Source organism: Hylobates moloch, unplaced genomic scaffold (assembly GCF_009828535.3).
Source record: "Hylobates moloch isolate HMO894 unplaced genomic scaffold, HMol_V3 SCAFFOLD_2, whole genome shotgun sequence".
Classification (NCBI taxonomy): Eukaryota; Metazoa; Chordata; class Mammalia; order Primates; family Hylobatidae; genus Hylobates; species Hylobates moloch.
In genome coordinates, this window is record NW_026652277.1 from 45,418,380 (window position 1) to 45,439,835 (window position 21,456).

The 21,456-nt window shown below is 38.4% G+C and overlaps 1 protein-coding gene across 2 annotated transcripts in view; it reads left to right on the top strand.

Moving 5' to 3' along the window:
• KLHL8 (kelch like family member 8) overlaps window positions 1-3,444 on the top strand; it is a 59,159-nt gene extending 55,715 nt beyond the window's left edge. For both annotated transcript variants that reach the window (XM_032144507.2, XM_058433050.1), the window contains 2 exons: window positions 121-322; window positions 566-3,444. In XM_032144507.2, coding sequence (XP_032000398.1) covers window positions 121-322; window positions 566-689 — 326 coding nt within the window. In that variant the 3' untranslated portion in view covers window positions 690-3,444. The remainder of the gene's footprint in view (window positions 1-120; window positions 323-565) is intronic.
• The last annotated feature ends 18,012 nt before the right edge of the window (window positions 3,445-21,456 follow it).

Consider the following 21,456-nt stretch of genomic DNA (forward strand, 5'->3'; position numbering starts at 1 on the left):
TTTTCTCTAAACCATTCTTAAATGATTTTAAAGGATTGGGTTGTAAAAGCCATTGAATTGAAATTTAGTAGTTAATTTCTAAGAAATGTAATGCTGTTTTTAAAATATTTCTTTACATAGGTGGTTTTGATGATAATTCTCCTCTGAGTTCAGTTGAGCGGTATGACCCCCGAAGCAACAAGTGGGATTATGTGGCAGCACTTACCACTCCCAGAGGTGGAGTGGGAATCGCAACGGTGATGGGCAAAATCTTTGCAGTTGGTGGTCATAATGGCAATGCATACTTAAATACAGTAGAAGCGTTTGATCCGGTGCTGAATAGGTAATTTACATGTTGTCTCTGTGCTTTATATTATCTTGTGGTATAATAGTAGATTACTTCAGAGTGTTAAAATGTTGCTAGTCGTAGTTAATACTAAGCTTTGGGATATCTTATCTCCCACTGGAAGCTTGCTGTCCTACAAAACCAGTCCCACATAGGGAATTTTTGTCTTTGGTTAGTATTTTGAGTAAAGTAAATTATGCTTTGTTTTAAGGTAACATTTTTTCTTCTCTGTCTTTTCAGGTGGGAGCTTGTTGGATCTGTGTCTCACTGCAGAGCTGGAGCAGGAGTAGCTGTGTGTTCCTGTTTAACTAGCCAAATTCGAGATGTAGGTCATGGATCCAATAATGTGGTTGACTGTATGTGATTTGAGTTGCAGCTACCAACAATTTAGTCATATCTGATAGGTACAAAAGAAAACCAAGATTTTGATATGACCACCTTTCAACACTTTTTACTACAACTAGAGTCTTACTTAAATGTTAACTGTTGTATTGTGACTAAGTACAACTTTTGGAACGATACCTGAAGAATTATTAGTAATAGAGTTAAATTTGATACTTCCTGCTTTTGCAAATAATGGAGTAGGGAAGGAAGATAGTCGAACTTAAAACCATACCCACCCTGAAAAATGCTTAAAGTAGTGCCAAAAATCTTGAAATCTCTCTGTTTCTCTCTTTTTATTTAGATGAATCAAAATGTAATTTGTTGAGTTTTGCCTTTTCTTTTGCCTAAAGATGTTAACGTCAGGCAGTGGATTTTTCCTAGAGGAGAGATTAGTACCTATTCATTAACACAAGGATACATAAGAGACTTGCCCCTTTTGAAGATCATTTCTACTTGGTGCTGATGAATTTATGCCTAGCTTTTTTTTCTAGGTGGTGATTTTTCAATTTCTTTTATATTTACGGAAGTAGAAAAAATGTTCTGTCTTTTTGAGTGCCACTTAGCTGCATTTTCAGAAGCTAGTAGGCTATAAGAAGCCTTTAATTTCAGTTTGAATTGCTAGGACACCAAAAGACCTAGCTCGGCTAACTCCATCCAAATGATTTTACAGTTTTATTTTTTCATCTTTTGCAAAAAGTATTTGTTACATAATCAAAAGGTGAACCAGAGGAAATATTGAACAAGGTTTTAGATCTGATGTTATTCTGATGCCCAGTTGAGAGACCTTGACAAAGAATGATGCAGATTACATGACTCTAATGTGGGCAGTCTGAAAATATCTTTAACTGTCTTCTTTGATCATTTGATTTTGGATCCAAGATTTATCATCTCTCTATTTTGCTATTTGCCACCATCCTGGTTTTTCTGACTGTACAGAATCTGCATTTATTTATTATCAGAAATGAATGCATTTTTACAAAAACCCTTTTGTAGACTGTAGTTTATTGATTAGTTCAAGCCCATCATGAACCAATTAAACATATTGTTGGTAAAAACAGAGATTGAAATTACTGTTTTTATCATATTTAAATCCCTCTGGTGTATTTATTGAAATTTAATTAAAAATATTTCTACATATTGATTTGAAGCCAGGATATTGATGGACCTAGAGATTTAACAGCTCTTCAAAGTTTTAACTAGCATTATAAAATGGCCTATTCATTATATGTATATTTTTTTATAAATATTTATCAAGAACATGAAAATATTTTATTTTGTATTTGCAGTGCAGTTTGGCACCTCTCTTCCAGGCCTTCCTAAGTTTTTGTTAGTTGCATCTTCGAATTTATTGTAGTTCACCGCTGGTGAGTTATCTGGTTCATAAGGAAGCTGGGGCAGTGAAAAACACTTCCTTGATCCATCCAGCCCCAAAGTTCATTGACTAATAGCTCATGCATCTTATTAAATGGGATTCTGGACTTGTACAGTAGTGTGGAAAGCCACATCACAAAAGCCAGTGCCTATTGAGTATATCAAACCAAAAAAAGAAAAAAAAAGTTTTAAGAGGGGTCAGGCTGGCAGATAAAAGTCTGTTATGAAGCAGATTTAATCCAGTTAGCTATTTTTTTCTACTGTCACCTATGGGCAAGTTCATAAGTCATTGCTGGATCTGAACCAGTGTTCTCTTGTGTAAGTACAACCATATTTCCGTCAGTCCAGTGGCAGTTAACCCTGCAGCACTTACTAGACTGGTGACAACTGGCTGGATGTGGAGAATAAGTGTCAAAACCTGGCTTCAATGTCTATTTCTCATGTCTAATGGAGTTCTTATATTACAGTGCTTGTTTAGCTATGGTGACTAATATGTTGGTTATATTTATTTTCAGGGAGAGGATCTTGTTATTGTTTACTGAGATTATTTAAAATGTTTTTTCTTTGATGTATTTCTGTCTTTCTTATATGTAAGGAGTTATAAGGGTTATTATATTTTCATTTCTGGTTTTTACTATACAATGGTTATCTAACATACTAAGTTGGTACCCTACCTACCCGTAAAATATGAAATACTCAGAAGTAAAGTGTATGGGCAATCAGAACTATAGCCTTGAAGGACCTGACGGCAGTATGAAAAGATAAATAGGCCAGGCATGGTGGCTCACGCCTGTGATCCCAGCACTTTGGGAGGCCGAGGTGGGTGGACCACCTGAGATCAGGTGTTCGAGACCAGCCTGACCAACATGGTGAAACCCTGTCTCTACTAAAAATACAAAAATTAGCCAGGTGTGGTGGCGCATACTGTAATTCCAGCTACTCAGAAGGCTGAGGCAGGAGAATTGCTTGAACCCATGAGGTGGAGGTTGCAATGAGCCGAGGTTGCGCCATCGCACTCCAGTGGGGAAACAAGAGTAAAACTCCATCTCAAAAAGAAGATAAAAAAGCAGAATCAATATGTGCACAGTTCTCTTTATCAGGCAAAAACACATTTATTGAGACATGAAATGAGAATCAGTCTGAAGGAATCATGCAGCTGAAAGATGATTATATTTATAGAAATGAAGGATGAAATATTCAAAGAAGATGGCTACTTTATTGTGAGACTTACCACTTTAACCTCATGTGTTAACAGCACCTACCAAAAAATGATATAAAATAGAGCTAAAATACTGAAATTGTAAATGGACAAAAGAAATCATGAAAATTTGTTTATTATTTCTTCAATAAATATTTCTAGGTGCTTTGTGATTCTTTCATTTAGTCATTAAAGCCATTGCTTTACTATATTGCATTGCCACTTTAAAAACAAGTTACTTGACATTGTTTTTGACAGATTTCACTATATTCTTATGTAATTAATTGATTATTTCTAAAATGTTTGAATAAACTTTGTACTCCCTCTAAGGAGTATTTTATTCATTCTTTTAATTCCCAAATGAACTTTGAACTTACAGTGCTGTTGAATGCCTTGGTAAGGACTTCTTGAAATTGCATAAACTATTCTTGTAAATGGTAAACTTGAGAATTTTCTTTGCTTCTTTTTTCTCTATGTCTTAAAGAATGCCTTTAGAATCTAATTCATGTTGTATCAGTTAAGAATGTTTCTGTGGTTTCTCGTATCAGATGTGTAAAGAAATTATTAAGGGATGCTGTTGGCTGTGTCTCTTTCCCCTTCATGTAAAATTCCAAGTGTCAGTAAAACTTCTCTATAATATTTTCTTAAAACCATTTATAAATCTGTGTTATAATACTCCAGCAAATCAGTGTAATAAGTAGTCATATATATCACCAAGTATTGATATCAAAAAGTTGGGGTCACATCAGTGCTATTTATTTAATTAAAATATATTGCATATTTCTATTAGCACAAACTTCTTTAAATAAGGTCTGTGTAACTGCTTGTCATCATTATTTGATTGCTGTTATGGGATCCTGTCAAAACTGTGTAATTGTTTATTCTCCATTCCTCAAATACAAAATTGAGTAGGTTGGCTATATTTTTCTCCTTATATGAAGGATCTTTATGTTTAACTGAAAATTTTAGAAAGCTTTTCGTTTTCCCTTACAAAAATTAAAGGTTGAAGGTAACTGATGTAAGTAGTTTCACTGATCTTAAGCAGTTGTCTCTTCAGTAATTGCAGACTTGTACTATATAGAAATGAGACTATGCACTAGGATGACTGTTGTCCTTCCAAGTAGAAACCTTGCAAAGTTGTAGCTTCTACAAAGTTGTAGCTTTTTAAAAAAAAATTAAGGTTGCCATTGCTTAAACTTCTTTTGAAACTCATCTTTGAAAATTGCCTGAACAGATCATTTGTAAGTCACTCAAAAGAATTAGTCTCATCATAGTCATATGTTAATTTTGACCAAAATCTTAACTTGATTATTCATCAAACATGACTGAAAATATTTCATGTCTGTTTTCATAGGTAAAATCTACTGTCAAAGAATTAAGGTTTTTCATCTACTGGTAAAAATGTTTTCAACACTAAACAGTCTGAATGAAATATTTCTAAAATCCTGAGCAATGGCAAGGTCAGTGAAAGAAGTGTATAGTCTCTTTGAGGGGCAACCTTATTTGAATGCAGAAATTCTGGTGCGTTTTTTGTTGTTTTTAACAAGTCACTCTTCCATTATCTTAGTGGTTTGAGGCTAAGTTCAGTAGAATATAAGGGGTTTCTTAGATATGAGTAATAGTCATGGGGAGTATTAGCTATCATTTAAAAAAATGTATCACCTGTACCAGTCACTTAATAACATTTCTCATCTTTACAGTAATTCGATACTTTACCGTTAAAAAAAAATAGGTTCAAAAGTTAAAAAAAAAATAGGTTCAAAGACATTAAATAACTAGTCTAAGATCACAACTAAGTTAGTGATTGACTAATATTCTTTGTGACTAAAAAACTCAACTGCTCCACCTATTATCAGTTATACATACTGCTGCATTCACTAGGTAATACAGTATACATACATTAAGAAAAGATAATTTCCTTTTTTGTAGTCTTGTCTTAGCAGTATGAAAGTATTTCTGGTCACTGTATTTCTCTTTTGTTGTTGTTGTTGTTGTTTTTTGAGACAGAGTCTCACTCTGTTGCCCAGGCTGGAGTGCAGCAGCGTAATCTCAGCTCACTGCAACCTCCTCCTCCTGGGTTCAAGTGATTTCTCCTGCCTCAAGTCTCTTTTTATTTTATTTTTTGAGACAGTCTCACTCTATCGCTCAGGCTGGAGTGCAGTGGTGGGATCTTGGCTCACTGCAACCTCCGCCTCCTGGGTTCAAGTGATTTTCTTGCCTCAGCCTCCTGAGTTACTGGGATTACAGGTGTACGCCACCACACCTGGCTAATTTTTGTATTTTTAGTAGAGATGGGGTTTCACCATGTTGGCCAGGCTAGTCTCGAACTCCCTAACCTCAAATGATCCGCCCACCTCGGCCTCCTAAAGTGCTAGGATTACAGGCGTGAACAACCGTGCCTGGCCTGGTCACTACATTTCTATAGGTAGTATTTGATGCATACATAAAAATATATGCAACATGAAGGCATAATAATAAAATACCTATGAAGCCACCCACTAAGAACTGGACCCTTTCTGGTAGTATTAACGATACCTTTGTGTTCCTTCTCAATTCCAATCCCCAGCCTACTCTTTAGGAGTAACCACCTCCTTGAATCTATCATTTCTTTTTTTTTTCCCTTTTTGCTTTTTTTTGAGACGGAGTCTTGCTCTGTCTCCCAGGCTGGAGTGCAGTGGCGCAATCTCGGCTCACTGCAAGCTCCACCCCCCGGGGTTCACGCCATTCTCCTGCCTCAGCCTCCCGAGTAGCTGGGACCACAGGTGCCTGACACCACACCCAGCTAATTTTTTGTATTTTTGTTAGCCAGGATGGTCTCGATCTCCTGACCTTGTGATCTGCCCACCTCGGCCTCCCAAAGTTCTGGGATTACAGGTGGGAGCCACCGCGCCCGACCTCCCTTTTGCTTTTATACATATGTCCTGTGGATATATATTGTTTATTTTTGTGAGCTTTATAAAAAATAGTATCATCCTGGAGGGGCACGGTGGCTCACGCCTGTAATCCCAGTACTTTGGGAGCCCGAGGGGGGCCGATCACGAGGTCAGGAGTTTGAGACCAGCCTGGCCAACATAGTGAAACCCCGTCTCTACTAAAAATACAAAAATTAGCCAGGCATGGTGGCATGCACCTGTAGTCCCAGCTACTCGGGAGGCTGAGGCAGGAGAATCGCTTGAACCTGGGAGGTGGAGGTTGCAGTGAGCCGAGATCGTGCCATTGCACTCCAGCCTGGGCAACAGAGCAAGACTCCATCTCAAAAACAACAAAAAAGTATTCTTTATGTAGTCTTATGTAACTTAATGTTTTTATTCAACAGGTTTATTTTTACAATTTATTTTGTTGGGTCTAGTTTTCACTTTTTTTTTTTTTTTTTGCTTTTACAACACTGAAACGAACATTCATATCCAATTTTTTGGTGTTCATGTCCAAGAGTTTCTTTAGCATATAAACCTAGATTCAAAGTTGGTGGTTTGTAAGGCATGTGCCTGATCAGCTTTTTAACAGTTTTACAAGATAATGCCAAATTGTTTTCCAAACTGGTTGCACTGCTTTGCAGTATGGTTTCTTATTTACTTGCTATCATAAGACCCAATTCTTTCCAATCTGGTAGGTGTAAGATGGTATTTTATTGTGGCTTTAAATTGCATTTTCCTTATGAATGTGACAGCACTCACTTCACTATAAAAGAAAAAATGCATTTTTCTGATTTTTAATAAGTTAAAAACATTTTCATGTTTATTAGTCATTCCTGTTCTGTGAAATATGTCTTGATGTCTTGTTTATTTTTCTGTTTTTGCTCTTCAGAGTTTTTTATATTTAGGATATTGATACTTCTAGTGGCTCCAGTGGCGCAATCGGTTAGCGCGCGGTACTTATAAGACAGGATATTGATATTTTTGTTGTTCTTTTGTTGTTCTTGCACATACCTTCATCCAGTTTGTGGCTTTTCACTTTGGGTTTTTTTGTAAACAAAATTTAATGTTTTCAAATGTGAGTCATTTTTATGTTTTAAGAAATTTGTCCTATCCCAGGGTCATAGTTGCTTAAAGTTGCTTCTGAAAATCAAAAAAGTGTCTCAGTTAAGTTTTTAGTCTACCTGGAATTGATTTGTGTATGTGTGATATAGACTTAAAATTTTATTTTTTTACTATGTAGAAAATCAGTTTTCTCTGCGCCATTTATTGACTAATGCATCCTTTCCTCAGAGGCTTTACTTACATGGAAATTTGCCATTGTAGCCAAATGTTTATTTGGGGACTTCCTGTTCTGTTCCATTGGTCAGTTTGCCTAAGCAAGGGCCAAGTAGCACATTATTTAATTGTTATAACTTGATTATATGTCTTGATACCTGACAAGGGTAGTCTCTTACCTTTGTATTTTTCTTAAGGAATGTTCTTGGCCTTTTGGTTTTGTTTTTTTGTTGTTGTTCTGAGACAGGGTCTTGCTCTGTCGCCCAGGCTGGAGTGCAGTGGTATGATCATGGCTCATTGCAGCCTCAACCTCCCCGGGCTCAGGTGATCCCCCACCTCCATGACCCCCACCTGCCTCCCCTCCCTCTACTCTTCCACCCCACCTCTCTGTGTTGCCCAGGCTCGTCTTAAACTCCTGGGCTCAAGCAATTCTCTCGCTTCAGCCTCCCAAAGTGCTGGGATTACAGGTATGAGCCACCGTGCCTGGCCTGCTTTTTAAATTCAGTATGAGAATCAGTTTGTAAAATTCCTTGGGGATAAAAAGCAAATAGCTGTAGGAAATTTCTTTTTCTCCCCCCCCCCCTTTTTTTTTTTTTGACAATGTTTCACTGTGTCACCCAGGCTGGAGTGCAGTGGTACAAACATGGCTCACTGTAGTCTCAAACTCCTGGGCTCAAGCGATTCTCCCACCTGAGCCTCCCAAGTAGCTGAGACCACAGGTGCACACCATTAGGCCCAGCTAATTTTTAAATTTTTTGTAGAGACAGGGTCTCACCATGTTGCCCAGCTGGTCTTGAACTCCTGGCCTCAAGCGATCCTCCTGCCTTCAGCCTCACAAAGTGCTGGGATTACAGGTATTGAGCCACTGTGCCCAGCTTCCTTTGTCTCCCTATCTCTCTTTCTCTTTTTTTCAACTAGAATCACATATAAAGATTAATTAGGGAGTATTGACAGTGCTACAATATTGAATCTTCCTTGGTTTTGTTACTCTGTCAGAGCAAGGAAGTTCCAGTTTGCTGAGCTTTTTAGAAAAATTTGTACATATTGATGGGTTGCATGTAAAATTTTGTTGCATGTGTATAATGTGTCATGATCAAGTCAGAGTATTTAGAGTGTCCATCACCCAGCTACGTTTTTGTTAACTGTAGTCACCCTACTCTGCTATCAAACATTGAATTTAATTATATGTTTGTACTCTTTAACCTACTTGTCTTCATCCTCCCCCCTCCCCTGCCCTCACCCTTCCCAGCCTCTATTATCTTTCCACTGTCTACCTCCATGTGATCAAATTTTTTAGCTCCCACATATAAGTAAGAACATGTGATATTTGTCTTTTGTGCCTGGCTTATTTCACCTAACACAGTGACTTCCAGTCCATCAATGTTGCTGCAAATGGCATGATTTCATTCTTTTTCTTATGGCTGAATAGTGTTCCATTGTGTATATATGCCACATTTTCTTTATCCATTCATGCATTGGTGAACACTTAGGTTGATTTCATATCTTTGCTATTGTGAATAGTGCTGCAATAAACATGCAAGTGCAGGTATCCCTCTGATGTATTGATTTCTTTTCCTTTGGATAGATTCCTAGTAATGAGATTGCTTGATCGAATGGTAATTGTTTTTAGTTTTTGAGAAATCTCCACAGTGACTGTACTAGTTTACATTCCCACCAACAATATATAAGAGTTTCTTTTTCTCTGCATCCTTGCCAATATCGGTTATTTTTAATCTTAATAGCCATTCTGACTGGGGTAAGATATTGTTGTGGTTTTGATTTGTATTTCTCTGATGATTGGTGATGTAGAGCATTTTTTCATATACCTGCTGGCAATTTGTGTGTCTTTCGAGAAATGTCTATTCAGATCATTTGCCCATTTTTAAAGTGGATTATTTGTGTGGTTTTTTTTCTATATTGTCCCATAAGACTTAAGATTATTTGTTTTGTTTTGCTATTGAGTTGAATTCCTTGTGTATTCTGGATATTCATCCTTTGTCAGATGGAGAGATTGCACATTATTTTCTCCCATTCTGTGTGTTGTCTCCTCATTCAATTGATTGTTTCCTTTGCTGTGCAGAAGCTTTTTAGCTTGATGTAATTCCATTGGTCTATTTTTGTTTTTGTTTCTGGTGCTTTTGAAGTCCTACTCAAAAAATCTTTGACCGAAACAGTGTCCTGAAGTGTTTCCCCAGTGTTTTCTTTTCGTAGTTTCATAGTTTCAAGTCGTACATTTAAGTCTTTACTCCATTTTGATTTGGTTTTTGTATATGGTAAGAGATAGGGGTTTAGTTTCATTCTTCTGCATATGGATATCCAGTTTTCCCAGCACTATTTATTGAAGAGACTGTCCTTTCCTTACTGAATGTTCTTGCCACTTTGTTGAAAATCAGTTGACTGTAAATATGTGAATTTATTTCTGGGTTCTCTTTTCTGTTCCATTGGTCTGTGTGTCTGTTATTATGCCAGTACCATGCTGTTGGGATTTCTATAGTTTTATAGTATCTGTTGAAGTCAGGTAGTATTGATACCTCCAGCATTACTCTTTTTGCTCAGCAATGCTTGGACTATTCAGGGTCTTTTGTACTTTCATGTGTGTTTTAAGATTTTTTTTTTTTCTATTTCTGTGAAGACTGACACTGGTATTTTGATAGGGATTGCACTGAATTTGTAGATTGCTTTTGGAATTATGGTCACTTTCACAATAGTAATTTTTCTGATTTATAAACATGGAATGTCTTTCCATTTATTTATGACCTCTTCGGTTTCTTTCATCAGTGTTTTATAGTTTTCCTTTGGACATCTTTCACCTCCTCAGTTAAATTTATTCCTATGTATTTTATTTTTATGGGGAGCTATTGTAAATAGGATTGCTTTCTTGATTTCTTTTTCCACTAGTTCATTGTTGGTGTATAGAAATACTACTGATTTTTGTATTTTAATTTTGTGTCCTGCAACTTTACTGAATTCATTTACCAAATCTAACGATTTTTTTTTTGGCGGAGTCGAGGCTTTTCTAGATGTAAGATTATATTCTCAGTGGAGAGCGACAATTTGGAAGCCTTTTATTTATTTCTCTTGCCTAATTGCTCTGGCTAGACTTCCTCTGTTTCTTTGGTTTCTATCTTTTTATTTCTTTGGGCATTTCATACGTAGTTATCTGTATATCCTGTAGCCAATAATTCCAATATCTGAAGTCCCTTGAGGGTCTAAATCTGTTTATTGTCTCTGTTGAACTTTTCCTTATGGTATGCCATTCTTCCTGTGTTTGGTGATTTTTATTTGTAAATATATATTTAGTAGAACCTGTTGAGAATCCAGAGGTTCTTTAATTGGGAATGTGCTCCTTCAGAGAGGTTTCACATTTGTGTCTCTAGGCTAGGGAACAAAACTGACCTGGGGCATTTTAGCTTTCTTCTTGACTTCTCCTTTTGCTACGGGTCCAGAACTTGGTCTCTCAATCCCAGTGCTGATAATGGCATTTGTCCTCAGGGCAACTTTGGTTTTCCTGTTTAGTTACCACTCCTGCTCAGGTTCCATCTCTTATATTGGCCTTTCAGTGTCCCTGCTTTCTTGAGAGCCCAGTACAGCATTTTAAAAAGTATATTGTTTATAACTGAACTAGGAACTAATAGTAATGGGAGAGCCCTTTGGATGATCTTGTCTTTTATAACCCCACAAACCACTACCATTCTAGAAGCCAAAGAAAAGACATAGTTTTGTCTTGATATTCACTAATTTTTCTTTTGTGTACCACTAGCCTCCTCTGAAATTTATGTGTTGAAGACGTTCCATAGCCCAGGGGGCCCCAGTCCCCGGGCCACAAATCAATACTGGTCCGTGAGCTGTTGGGAATGGAGCTGCACAGCAGGAGGTGAGCGGCAGGCCAGTGAGCATTACTGCCTGAGCTCTGCCTCCTGTCAGAATGACAGAATTGGATTCTCACAGGGGAGCAAACTTTATTGTGAACTGTGCATGTGAGGGATTTAGGTTGCAATCTCCTTATGAAAATCTAATGCCTGATGAGCTGAGGTGGAATAGTTTCATCTCAAAACCACCTATCCCCACCCCTGCCCCGTCCGTGGCAAAATTGTCTTCTGCAAAACTGGTCCCTGGTGCCAAAAAGGTTGGAGACTGCTGCTATAGACCTTAACAGAGCTTTTTCTTTTTTTTGAGTCAGGGTCTTGCTTCGTTGCCCAGGTTGGAGTGCAATGATGTGAACATGACTCACTGTAGCCTTGACCTCCCAGGCTCAAGTGATTCTCCCACCTCTGTCTACTGACCAGTAGGCACTACAGGCCCACACCATTACGCCCGGCTAATTTTGATATTTTTGTAGAGACAGGTCTTGCTAAGTTGCCTGGGCTGGTATGAACCGCTGGGCTCAAGCAATCCTCCTGCCTCAGCCTTCCAAAGTGCTGGGATTACAGGCCAGAACGAGCCTTTTGATCCCATGTATTATTATACCTGAAGTTTCTTAAGTAAATTTAAACTAGTTTATAGAAGGATAATTCAGGAAATGTAAAATTACTTGGTATAGATATGCCTGTCACTTCAAGTGTCTCTCTTTGCCCTGAATATCTCATTATTAGTTATTTTATGTAACATCAGACCCTTAGCACATTGATGTGTTTTAAATCCCTTCATAAATATGACTCCAAAGTACTGATGGAGAGTCAGAAAATAATTGCTTTCTGCTTGAAACTTTACAACCTTTCTTTTTAAACAAATGTTTCTGTTTAATGTAACAAACGTAATGGCCTTTGGCCAAAAGTAATAAAATTCTTACCTGACCATAAATTCCTAAATTTCCCTAGTCTGTTTGCAAACAGTGATCTTTTTTCCTGTCTGAAAAGCCAGAGCTCAGGACCGAATGACATAGTGGCTATTTGTATTACATTCTAATACACAGTGCTCTAGTTTTCTTTCTTTCACTTGTTTCATTTCCCAGTGCCTATTCTAATGCAGCGCTAAATCAGTGTGTTTTTTGTTAGCTTTATTGAAGTATGATTTATATTAAATTCACCCACTGTAAGTGTACATGGTGATTCAGTAAACCTGTAGCATTGTGCCAGCCTCATCGTAATCCAGATTTGGAACACTTTCATCATCCCCCTGAAATTCTCATGAGCCCGTCTGCAGTCAGTCCCCACTCCTCCCCTCCTTTCTCTTCACCCTAGGTAGCCACTGATCTGCTTTCTGTCTATGAATTTGTCTTTTCAGGGTATCTCATATAAATTGAATCACACACTATATTTAATCTTTTGCATCTGGCTTCTCTCACTTAGCATAATATTTTTGAGGTTCACTTCATCCATAGTGTAGAATTTTTTATAGCCGAATAGTATTCCCTCATATGCATATATCACGTTTTGTTTATTCATTCACCAATAATGGTTGTTTGGATTGTTTCCAATTTTTGGCTATTACGTGTGATGCCATGAATGTTCATGAACATATCTTAATTGACCATATGCTTTCATTTATCTTGGGTAGTTTCATATACGTGGAATTGCTGGGTTTTATTGTAACATGATTTTAACTTTTTAAGAAACTGCAAACTGTTATCCAAATGGCGGTACCATATATTTCCATCAGCAACGTATGAGATTTCCAGTTGCCCCTTGTCCCCTCCAACACCTGATATTGCCTTTTCCTTTGATTATATCCATTCTCCTGGGTGTGAGACATGGTGTCATTGTGGTTAAATGAATGTACAGTGCTTTCAAACAGCATCTTTTTCCTAAAGAAAATGGCTGCCCTCTAGTGGCTCATTCTGCACATTACACATGGGAAAGGGGCACTAATGAGAAGTCTAAAGCTCAGAATAGGCTTGTTAAAATTTACATTCATTTCACAGCATGCCTGGTTTAGCACACTGAACACAATTTGAGTCCAGTTTCAAAATGTTTTACTTCATTACTACTATTAATAATACCCAGGAGCTGAGCTGGTTGGCTGTGGCTTTTACATAATCCCAAGAGGTACATTATAGTCAAAACTAAATTTGTATGCTTTAGATCTTATCCACTTTATGCACTAAGATCTTTTGGTATAACAAGGGTTTAGACCTGTAGAGTGGCTAACAGCTACAAAGAAGGGGAAACAAGGCCAGAGATGGTTATTGTTTACTCAAACCTATTACATCCTTTCAAATCAGAGCCAGAGGAATAAATACTTTTTATTAGTGGAATGAATATAAATTCTTTTTAATGAATTGCACACAAATGTAGTGTCTGGTGGCTTGTTGGTATTTTCAGGTAACACCTAGTAAATATGCCTATGGAGAGTTGTAAAAATTTAGGAGACTAGGTCTCAGCTGCCCCCAGGCTGCTAGGGCTCTGCTGAAAGGACAGAACACTGTGCATGTTAAAAAAAAAAAAAAAAAAAAAAAAAAAAAGTTAAAACTTTGAGCTAAGTAAGGAACCTGGCCAGAGATTTACTTATTTAAGGAATGTGTATTTGGTAAGTAAAAAAAGATGTGGCTTCAGGAAATTAGGGTAGTAGAAGCAAACAAACATTTAATGATTTAATGTAAGAAGTTTTTGCTTTAAAGCTGTCAGTCACACAGGTGATGTCATTTATTTTTTAGAAAGTGGAGAGAATGTATATATGTGAAATTTCCCTGAGCTCTTAGGGCTTTAGATTTCCAAATTACCCAACAATGCATTTTATTGTCCTGACATGTCTATAAAATTGTATGTATACATGTGTGTATTTTATGCCTGAACACAGAATAGCAGAGCCTGATGGATGGGACTGCCTACGGTTGACCTACTGCTTTACTCAACTTGAGGTAAGAGGAAGGAGAGGGCATTTGTGTATGTGACGTTGGGTACACAGTGATTCCACTCCTTAGTAAGTATGGTCCACTCCACTCACCAGTTAGAGGTGGATAAGGGAGTATAAAGATAGATAAGAGAACATTTAGCCAAGTCTAGGGGGTAAGCTTTGGATATGAGGAAGGGGATTAAGATAATTAATTTTTAAACATGTATCAGAACCTATAAAATGTTGACACTATGAATACTGGGGTTTTTTCTTTGTTTGAGACGGAGTTTTGCTCTTTTTGCCTAGGCTGGAGTGCAATAGCACGATCTTGGCTCACTGCAGTCTCTGCCTCCTGGGTTCAAGCGATTCTCCTGCCTTAGCCTCCCGAGTAGCTGGGACTACAGGCATGCGCCACCACACCTGGCTAATTTTGTATTTTTAGTAGAGACGGGGTTTCTTCATGTTGGTCAGGTTGGTCTCGAACTTCTGACCTCAGGTGATCTGCCAGCCTCGGCCTCTCAAAGTGCTGGGATTATAGGTGTGAGCCACCACGCCTGGCTGAATACTGGTTTTTAAAGAATTAACATGGAGACTTTAAACTTACTCCAATAGTGCTGCCATCATTGCCCAAAGAAAACAACTTACGTAGATACTGAAATTATCTAGTAGGGACACATTTTTATCCTCTGTCTTTTGCAATTGTGTTTTGGAGCCAAGTCTGATGAGTTATTTATGTGGATAGTATTGTTTAACTCTGTAGAAAACCATAAAATAAGTAGGATGTATCTATGCTTGCACATAGTTCTGAAGGCAGTTTTTGTTGTTTTTTTTGAGACAGAGCCTCGCTCTGTCGCCCAGGCTGGAGTGCAGTGGCGCAGTCTAGGCTCACTGCAACCTTTGCTTCCCGGGTTCAAGCGATTCTCCTGCCTCAGCCTCCTGAGTAGCTGGGACTACAGGTGTGTGCCACCACATCTGGCTAATTTTTGTATTTTTGGTAGAGACAGAGTTTCACCATGTTGGCCAGGCTGGTCTCAAACCTGTGACCTTGTGATCCGCCCATCTTGGCCTCCTGAAGTGCTGGGATTACAGGCATGAGCCACTAGGCTGGGCCCTGAAGCCAGTTTTAAAGAATTTTGTTGTAAATTTGTTTTGAACTGTGGTAATAAATGTGAAGAAACCACCAAGATGATTTTAAAGGACAGTGGTCTTTTTAATAAGTTCTGTGTATCTTTTTAGATTTTAATACACCATCTTTAACAGGGAAATATTTGATTACCAGTATCTTTATCTCATACACTTTAGGATATATTTCAACTCCTTCCTTTTTTCTTACAGATGAGGAAATATAGTACCAGACATTCACGTAACTTGTGCAAGGTAAAGGATGGTTATTCAGTGCCATGTTTTTTTATTTCTGGTTAGCTGTTTTGCCTGGACAGTGTAAGGCAGGTGAGGGGGCCAAGGCATTCAAACTTCAGGGTCACTAGCTTCAGAATTAAAGTTTTATTCTGCCCCTATACTGTCAAACTTGGAGGACCCTGGGGGAATTTATACTGTTGCCTGTTTCAGTTACCATTTCTTATTTCCTGGGATTTTACCTGTTAAAGCTTAGTTTACATTATTCATGACTTAAAAACATTTACTTTATGCTCATTTCTTGAAATGTCTGTTACACTAACATTTACTTGAGTGTTTTATTAAAATTTTATTAAATAATATATGTCTTCATGCAAATAAGGAAAGAAAAACTGTCAATTTTAGCTGTCACTAGAGGTGCACTAGTGTCTTGACTAGTGCTGGTAAATGGAGAAAATCCATAGGGCAACATGGAAAGCAGCATTGGATGGGATGATCCCCCATGTGCTTCTAATGACGCATTAGAAGAGTTTCTAGTGACTGCAGATTTTTAGGACTTCTTTCTCAAGCTCCAGTTTATAAAGCCTCTAAGGCCTATTAACAGTCCAGTCTTATTAACCTCAGTCTAATTGTCTATAGTATAATCCAAAAGTGGTTAAATGGTAACAGTGTTAAGACTCTGGCTACAGATTACATTAAAGCAGTTTATAAAACCACATTTTCACTAGTTTATTCTCACAAGCAAAACACCCTTCATAACTTGAAATCAGACAAATCTGTATCATCTGAGCTTCACCTTTTACTGGCTTCCTAACCATGGACAGATTATAGTCGTCCCTCTGTTTGGTTCTGTATCTATGGATTCAACCCACTGTGAACTACAAATATTGAGGGCATGGGGGTGGCAAAAGGGATGGTGCTGCATCTGTTCTGAACAGGTACAGACTTTTATATTGTCATTCCCTAAACAATGTAACAACTATTTACATAGCATTTACATTTTATTAGGAATTATAAGTAATCTAGAGATGATTTAAAGTATAGGGGAGGATTTGTGTAGATTATATGAAAATACTGTACCATTTTATATCAGGGACTTCAGCATCCTTGGATTTTGGTATGGGGGAAAATCCAGGATCCAATCCCCCATGGATACCAAGGGATGACTATACGTATCTTGGGCTCACGTGTCATCTGTAAAACATAATGACTAATTTGAAAGATGGTTTCAAAGTACAAGCAATGGAAAGTACATAGGGCATGTGGCTTCATACATACGTCTTTCCCCTTCTCCACATTGTTACTTTTTTAGGTCAGTGTTGTGCTATAGGGATGGGAATGTATCATGGATGTAGGAAAGGGGAAAATGCTGGTTGGCTCTGTTTTGCTGTGGGGAATTCCAGACAAATACATAGGTACAAGAGGAGTGCTGTCCTCCACCTGTCAGATAAACTGGCTTATGCTCTGCTCTCAAGCTTGAAATAATCTGAACAGTGTGTCCACAGGGTGCTAGTTTTAGAATAGTGACATCTATGTTAAGAGGAATGGCTGAAAGTAGAGACAATGGCTAGTTGAATGGAAAAACACCAGGTCTCAAGTTACCTGTAACTTGGGTAGAGACATGTCATCCAGGAGCTGGGCACCCTAACCTATGCTTTAATGCCTACACACATACTGAAGCATGTAATTTTACACAAAGGAATCACTGGAACTATTGATTGGATGTGAGTAAATTTCACAAGGACAAGAAATGAGTCTCCTCTTTTTAACCTTCATTCAAGATAAGCAAATGTCAGGTTAATAGAACTATAGTTAAGTTCAGGACTGACATTTGGCAAGCAATTTTAGATTTGATCTCTCTGGGCCATAAAGACAATCCATGATGAAATTCATGTTCATTCAGTGGGTTTCAAAACTGCCAGTGTTAAACAGCTTCCACTTTATCTAGAGTAAATATCATTTGCTTGGACAAGCAGTAAAAAGATTAGTGGAGCTTCAAATGCCAAAGATCCTGAGTTGGTGACACACATAGAGTCTCACTCAAGGATTGATCATTTTTTCCTGTAGCATTTGTAAAAAGAAAGGTAAAGGTGGGAACTGTTGTAAGCAGCTAACGGGTGATACCTACTGAGGTGTAGGCAGTGGAGCAAACTCAGGAAGAGTCATGCAGTTGGTTGGAGGCAATCAACCTTGTTCAACCTTCTTACTCTACAAACTAGTAGGCAAAAGACAGTCTCAGAAAATGAACTAAGTACAGGAATAGACAATCCATAAAGTCACACAAATGACCAATGAACTTGAGATAAAATGGTTCATTTGTCAGATAAATGCAATTAAAGTAGTGTAAGATTGTTTTTTACACGCACTCACGACTGGCAAAAATGTAAGATCATCTGCAGTTGGTGGGGAAGGTAGTATGGTAACATCAAATTTTTTTTTTTTTTTTTTTTTTTTTGAGACAGTCTTGGCTCTGTCGCCAGGCTGGAGTGCAATGACGCAATCTCGGCTCACTGCAACCTCCACCTCCTTGGTTCAAGTGATTCTTCTGCCTCAGCCTCCCAAGTAGCTGGGACGACAGGTACGTGCTACCATGCCCAGCTAATTTTTTTTTTGTATTTTTAGTAGAGACAGGGTTTCACTATGTTGGTGAGGATGGTCTTGATCTCTCGACTTTGTGATCCACCTGCCTCAGCCTCCCAAAGTGCTGGGATTACACGTGTGAGCCACTGCACTCGGCCTGTAACATCAAAAATTTAAAATTTAGCTTACGCTTTGACCCAGACATTTCCCTTCCAGGAATTTATCCTATAGAATACTTGTAAGAATGTACAAAGATGTTGTGTACTATGATTCCTTCAGTACATTGTTGTAACCACAGAACATTGTGGGGAGGAGTGACTTGTGTCCATAATGGGAAAATGTTTAAATAAATGGTGGCATATCTTATTACATGGTACTTTGTAGCCAAAATATGCTGGACATTGAAAAAGGACTGATACACAGTGACTGTAAAAAACAATGCACAGAAAAGTTGTAGAAATATACGCACAAACTTAATGGCTGTAGAATCTGGGGAGGAAGTACACTTGCCCTTTCACTTTTTGCTCTTTATGCCTCTATATAGTTGTCCCTTGGTGTTAAGTGTGGGGGTTGCTTCCAGGATCCCCACAAATACCAAAATCCATGGATGCTCAAGTCCCTTTTGTAAAATGGCACAATATTTGCATATAACTTGTGCACACCCTCCCATATACTATAAATCATCTCTACATTACTTTCAATACCCAATACAATGACTACACATCACTTCATTCGCGTGGATGCAACATAGTACTTGGCACGTGGCAAATTTGTCTTTTAGAACTTCGTGGGAATTTTTCACCCTGAATATTTTCTATCTATCTATCTCCATTGAATCCACCAGTGCAGCACCCATGGATATGGAAGGCTAACTATAATTTGTTTTACTAGTCTATTTGTAAATCAGCTTAAAAATAGGATGGAAAAATTACATTCTCATGTATATGTAAGCTTGGGAAGCTCTTTAAAACCACTCTACCAGGATCACTTGCTTCTTCCCTTGAGATTGTGAATTCCTCAGTGGCAGTCCTGGGTACCAAGTTTTACCTGCACAAGGAGTTTCTTCAAAAATTGTAGTTCAAAGATGGCAAACTAAAGGCATTTTTCTATAGTTCATTCAGTTGAGCACGACTGGTTTTCCACATCCAGTAGTGTGAGTATTCCTAAGAAAATATGTGCTCATGCACCTTTTTTGAGAAGGGGTGGTAGTGTTTCTTAGAGGATAATTTATAGGAATACTTAGCAGTGAAGATATCAGAACCCGTAATTGTTTCTTCCTCCTACACACGAAATAAGGTAAATGAGATGTTAGGACTGGGCCTCCGTAATAGAGAAGGGTGATTTAAAGCACTTATCCAGGGGAGGCACATGGTCTGTTTAAAGCTAAAATAGAATTGTGTGTTCAAAGAGTATTTCAAGGCCTGCCCTCAGTCTGTTGGAAGGGCAAAGGCCCTTATTATCAGAGCCTTGGTGTCTCAGTACAGTCTTGCTTTCGGCTGAGTGTGGTCTACTGGAAAACCACAAACGCTGAAAGAGTCCTGTTCCTCAGACAAAACAGACCAGACAGTACAATTATCTAATCACTACCAAAGTAACAGCAGATAAACCTCCGATTATATTCGGGTAAAGACATATTGGGCTTCAAAGTTATTTGGAATGGATTTGAGGGTTCTAAGCACCACCTAGATGACTTACTTAAAAGTAGCCTGGATTGTGACAATTTACATTCCTAACAACCCTGGCAAATAGTGAGCCAGTACCTATTCAAATAATGCAGGCTCCAAAAGTGCCTAGATACTTGCGAATAAAAGAACACAAAGGGAGATTACCACTTTAACCTCACAGAGTAGTTACCTGTATTCAGTGAGAGTAAAACTGCCTTGTACAGCATCTGGGAAATAGTCTGTATGCACCTTATGGAGACATCAAAAGTCGGCAAGGACACTGCCGACTTAAATTTTTTTTTTTAAAGCCCAGCATAATAAAAATCAAAAATTTAATTTGGAGAGAAATACTTAACAAAAGGTTAATATCCTCTAAATACATAAATCAAAAGGAAAAAGATGCATTTTTCAGCCTGGTGGATCATCTTTTCTTTACTGCTCAGCATCCCCTTTATTAGCAGAACCCTTCCGAGTGGTGAACTCAATCTATAACTGGTGAAAACAGCTTTCCCCCCATCTACCAAGATGGGCATTTGAACTGGGTCTAGAATACTAGTCACATAACCCATGCACTGCAAATGGCAGCTTAATGTGAGGGAAAAATACTCTATCATAGAATAAAACACACCAGGGACACCATTTGCCACCTATCAAGTTCGGTGACTTTTCCCCTTCCCCTTTTCCAATATAATACCCAGGTTAGATAAAGGATTAGGAAAATAGATACTCTGAAAACGTGATAAAACTTTTTTTTTGAGATGGAGTCTCACTCTGTCACCCAGGCTGGAGTGCAGTGGCGCCATCTCGGCTCACTGCAAGCTCCGCCTCCCAGGTTCACACCATTCTCCTGCCTCAGCCTCCCGAGTAGCTGGGACTACAGGCGCCCGCAACCACACCCGGCTAATTGTTTTGTATTTTAGTAGAGATGGGGTTTCACTGTGTTAGCCAGGATGGTCTTAATCTCCTGACCTCATGATCCGCCCGCCTCGGCCTCCCAAAGTGCTGTGATTACAGGCGTGAGCCACTGCGCCCGGCCGATAAAACTTTTCTATGGGTAATCTGACAATAACAAGAGCCTGCAAGATACACTCTTCCCATTCTTTAACTCCCAATGAAGTAATCTTTTTAACAAGGATCATCAATGCGTGCTATAAAATCACTTAAGTGAAAGGTTGTGGGGATAGGGAAAAGATCATATTTATAAAGGAGAGTTGTGGTGATCATATGTTAAGACTCAAATGTATTATCACACACAAAAACCATTTTAGTTACCTCCTGATGTGATCCAGTATGAAGCCCACAGCATCACCTGTGAAGGATTCTTGCCAAATATAATCAGACCCCTAGACTGAACTTGCAGCTTATAGAAAATATAGGAGATGAGATGAATGAATTAATGAACATTTGGGGGAACCAGACAAATTGAGGATGGGGGACATTACATTAAAAAAAGGTGGGGGTGGCTGGGCGTGGTGGCTCACACCTGTAATCCCAGCATTTTGGGAGGCCTAGGCAGGGTAGATCACTTGAGCCCAGGAGTTCAAGACCAACCTGGACAACATGGTGAAACAGTGTCTCTATAAAAAACACAAAAATTAGCTGGGCGTGATGGCATGT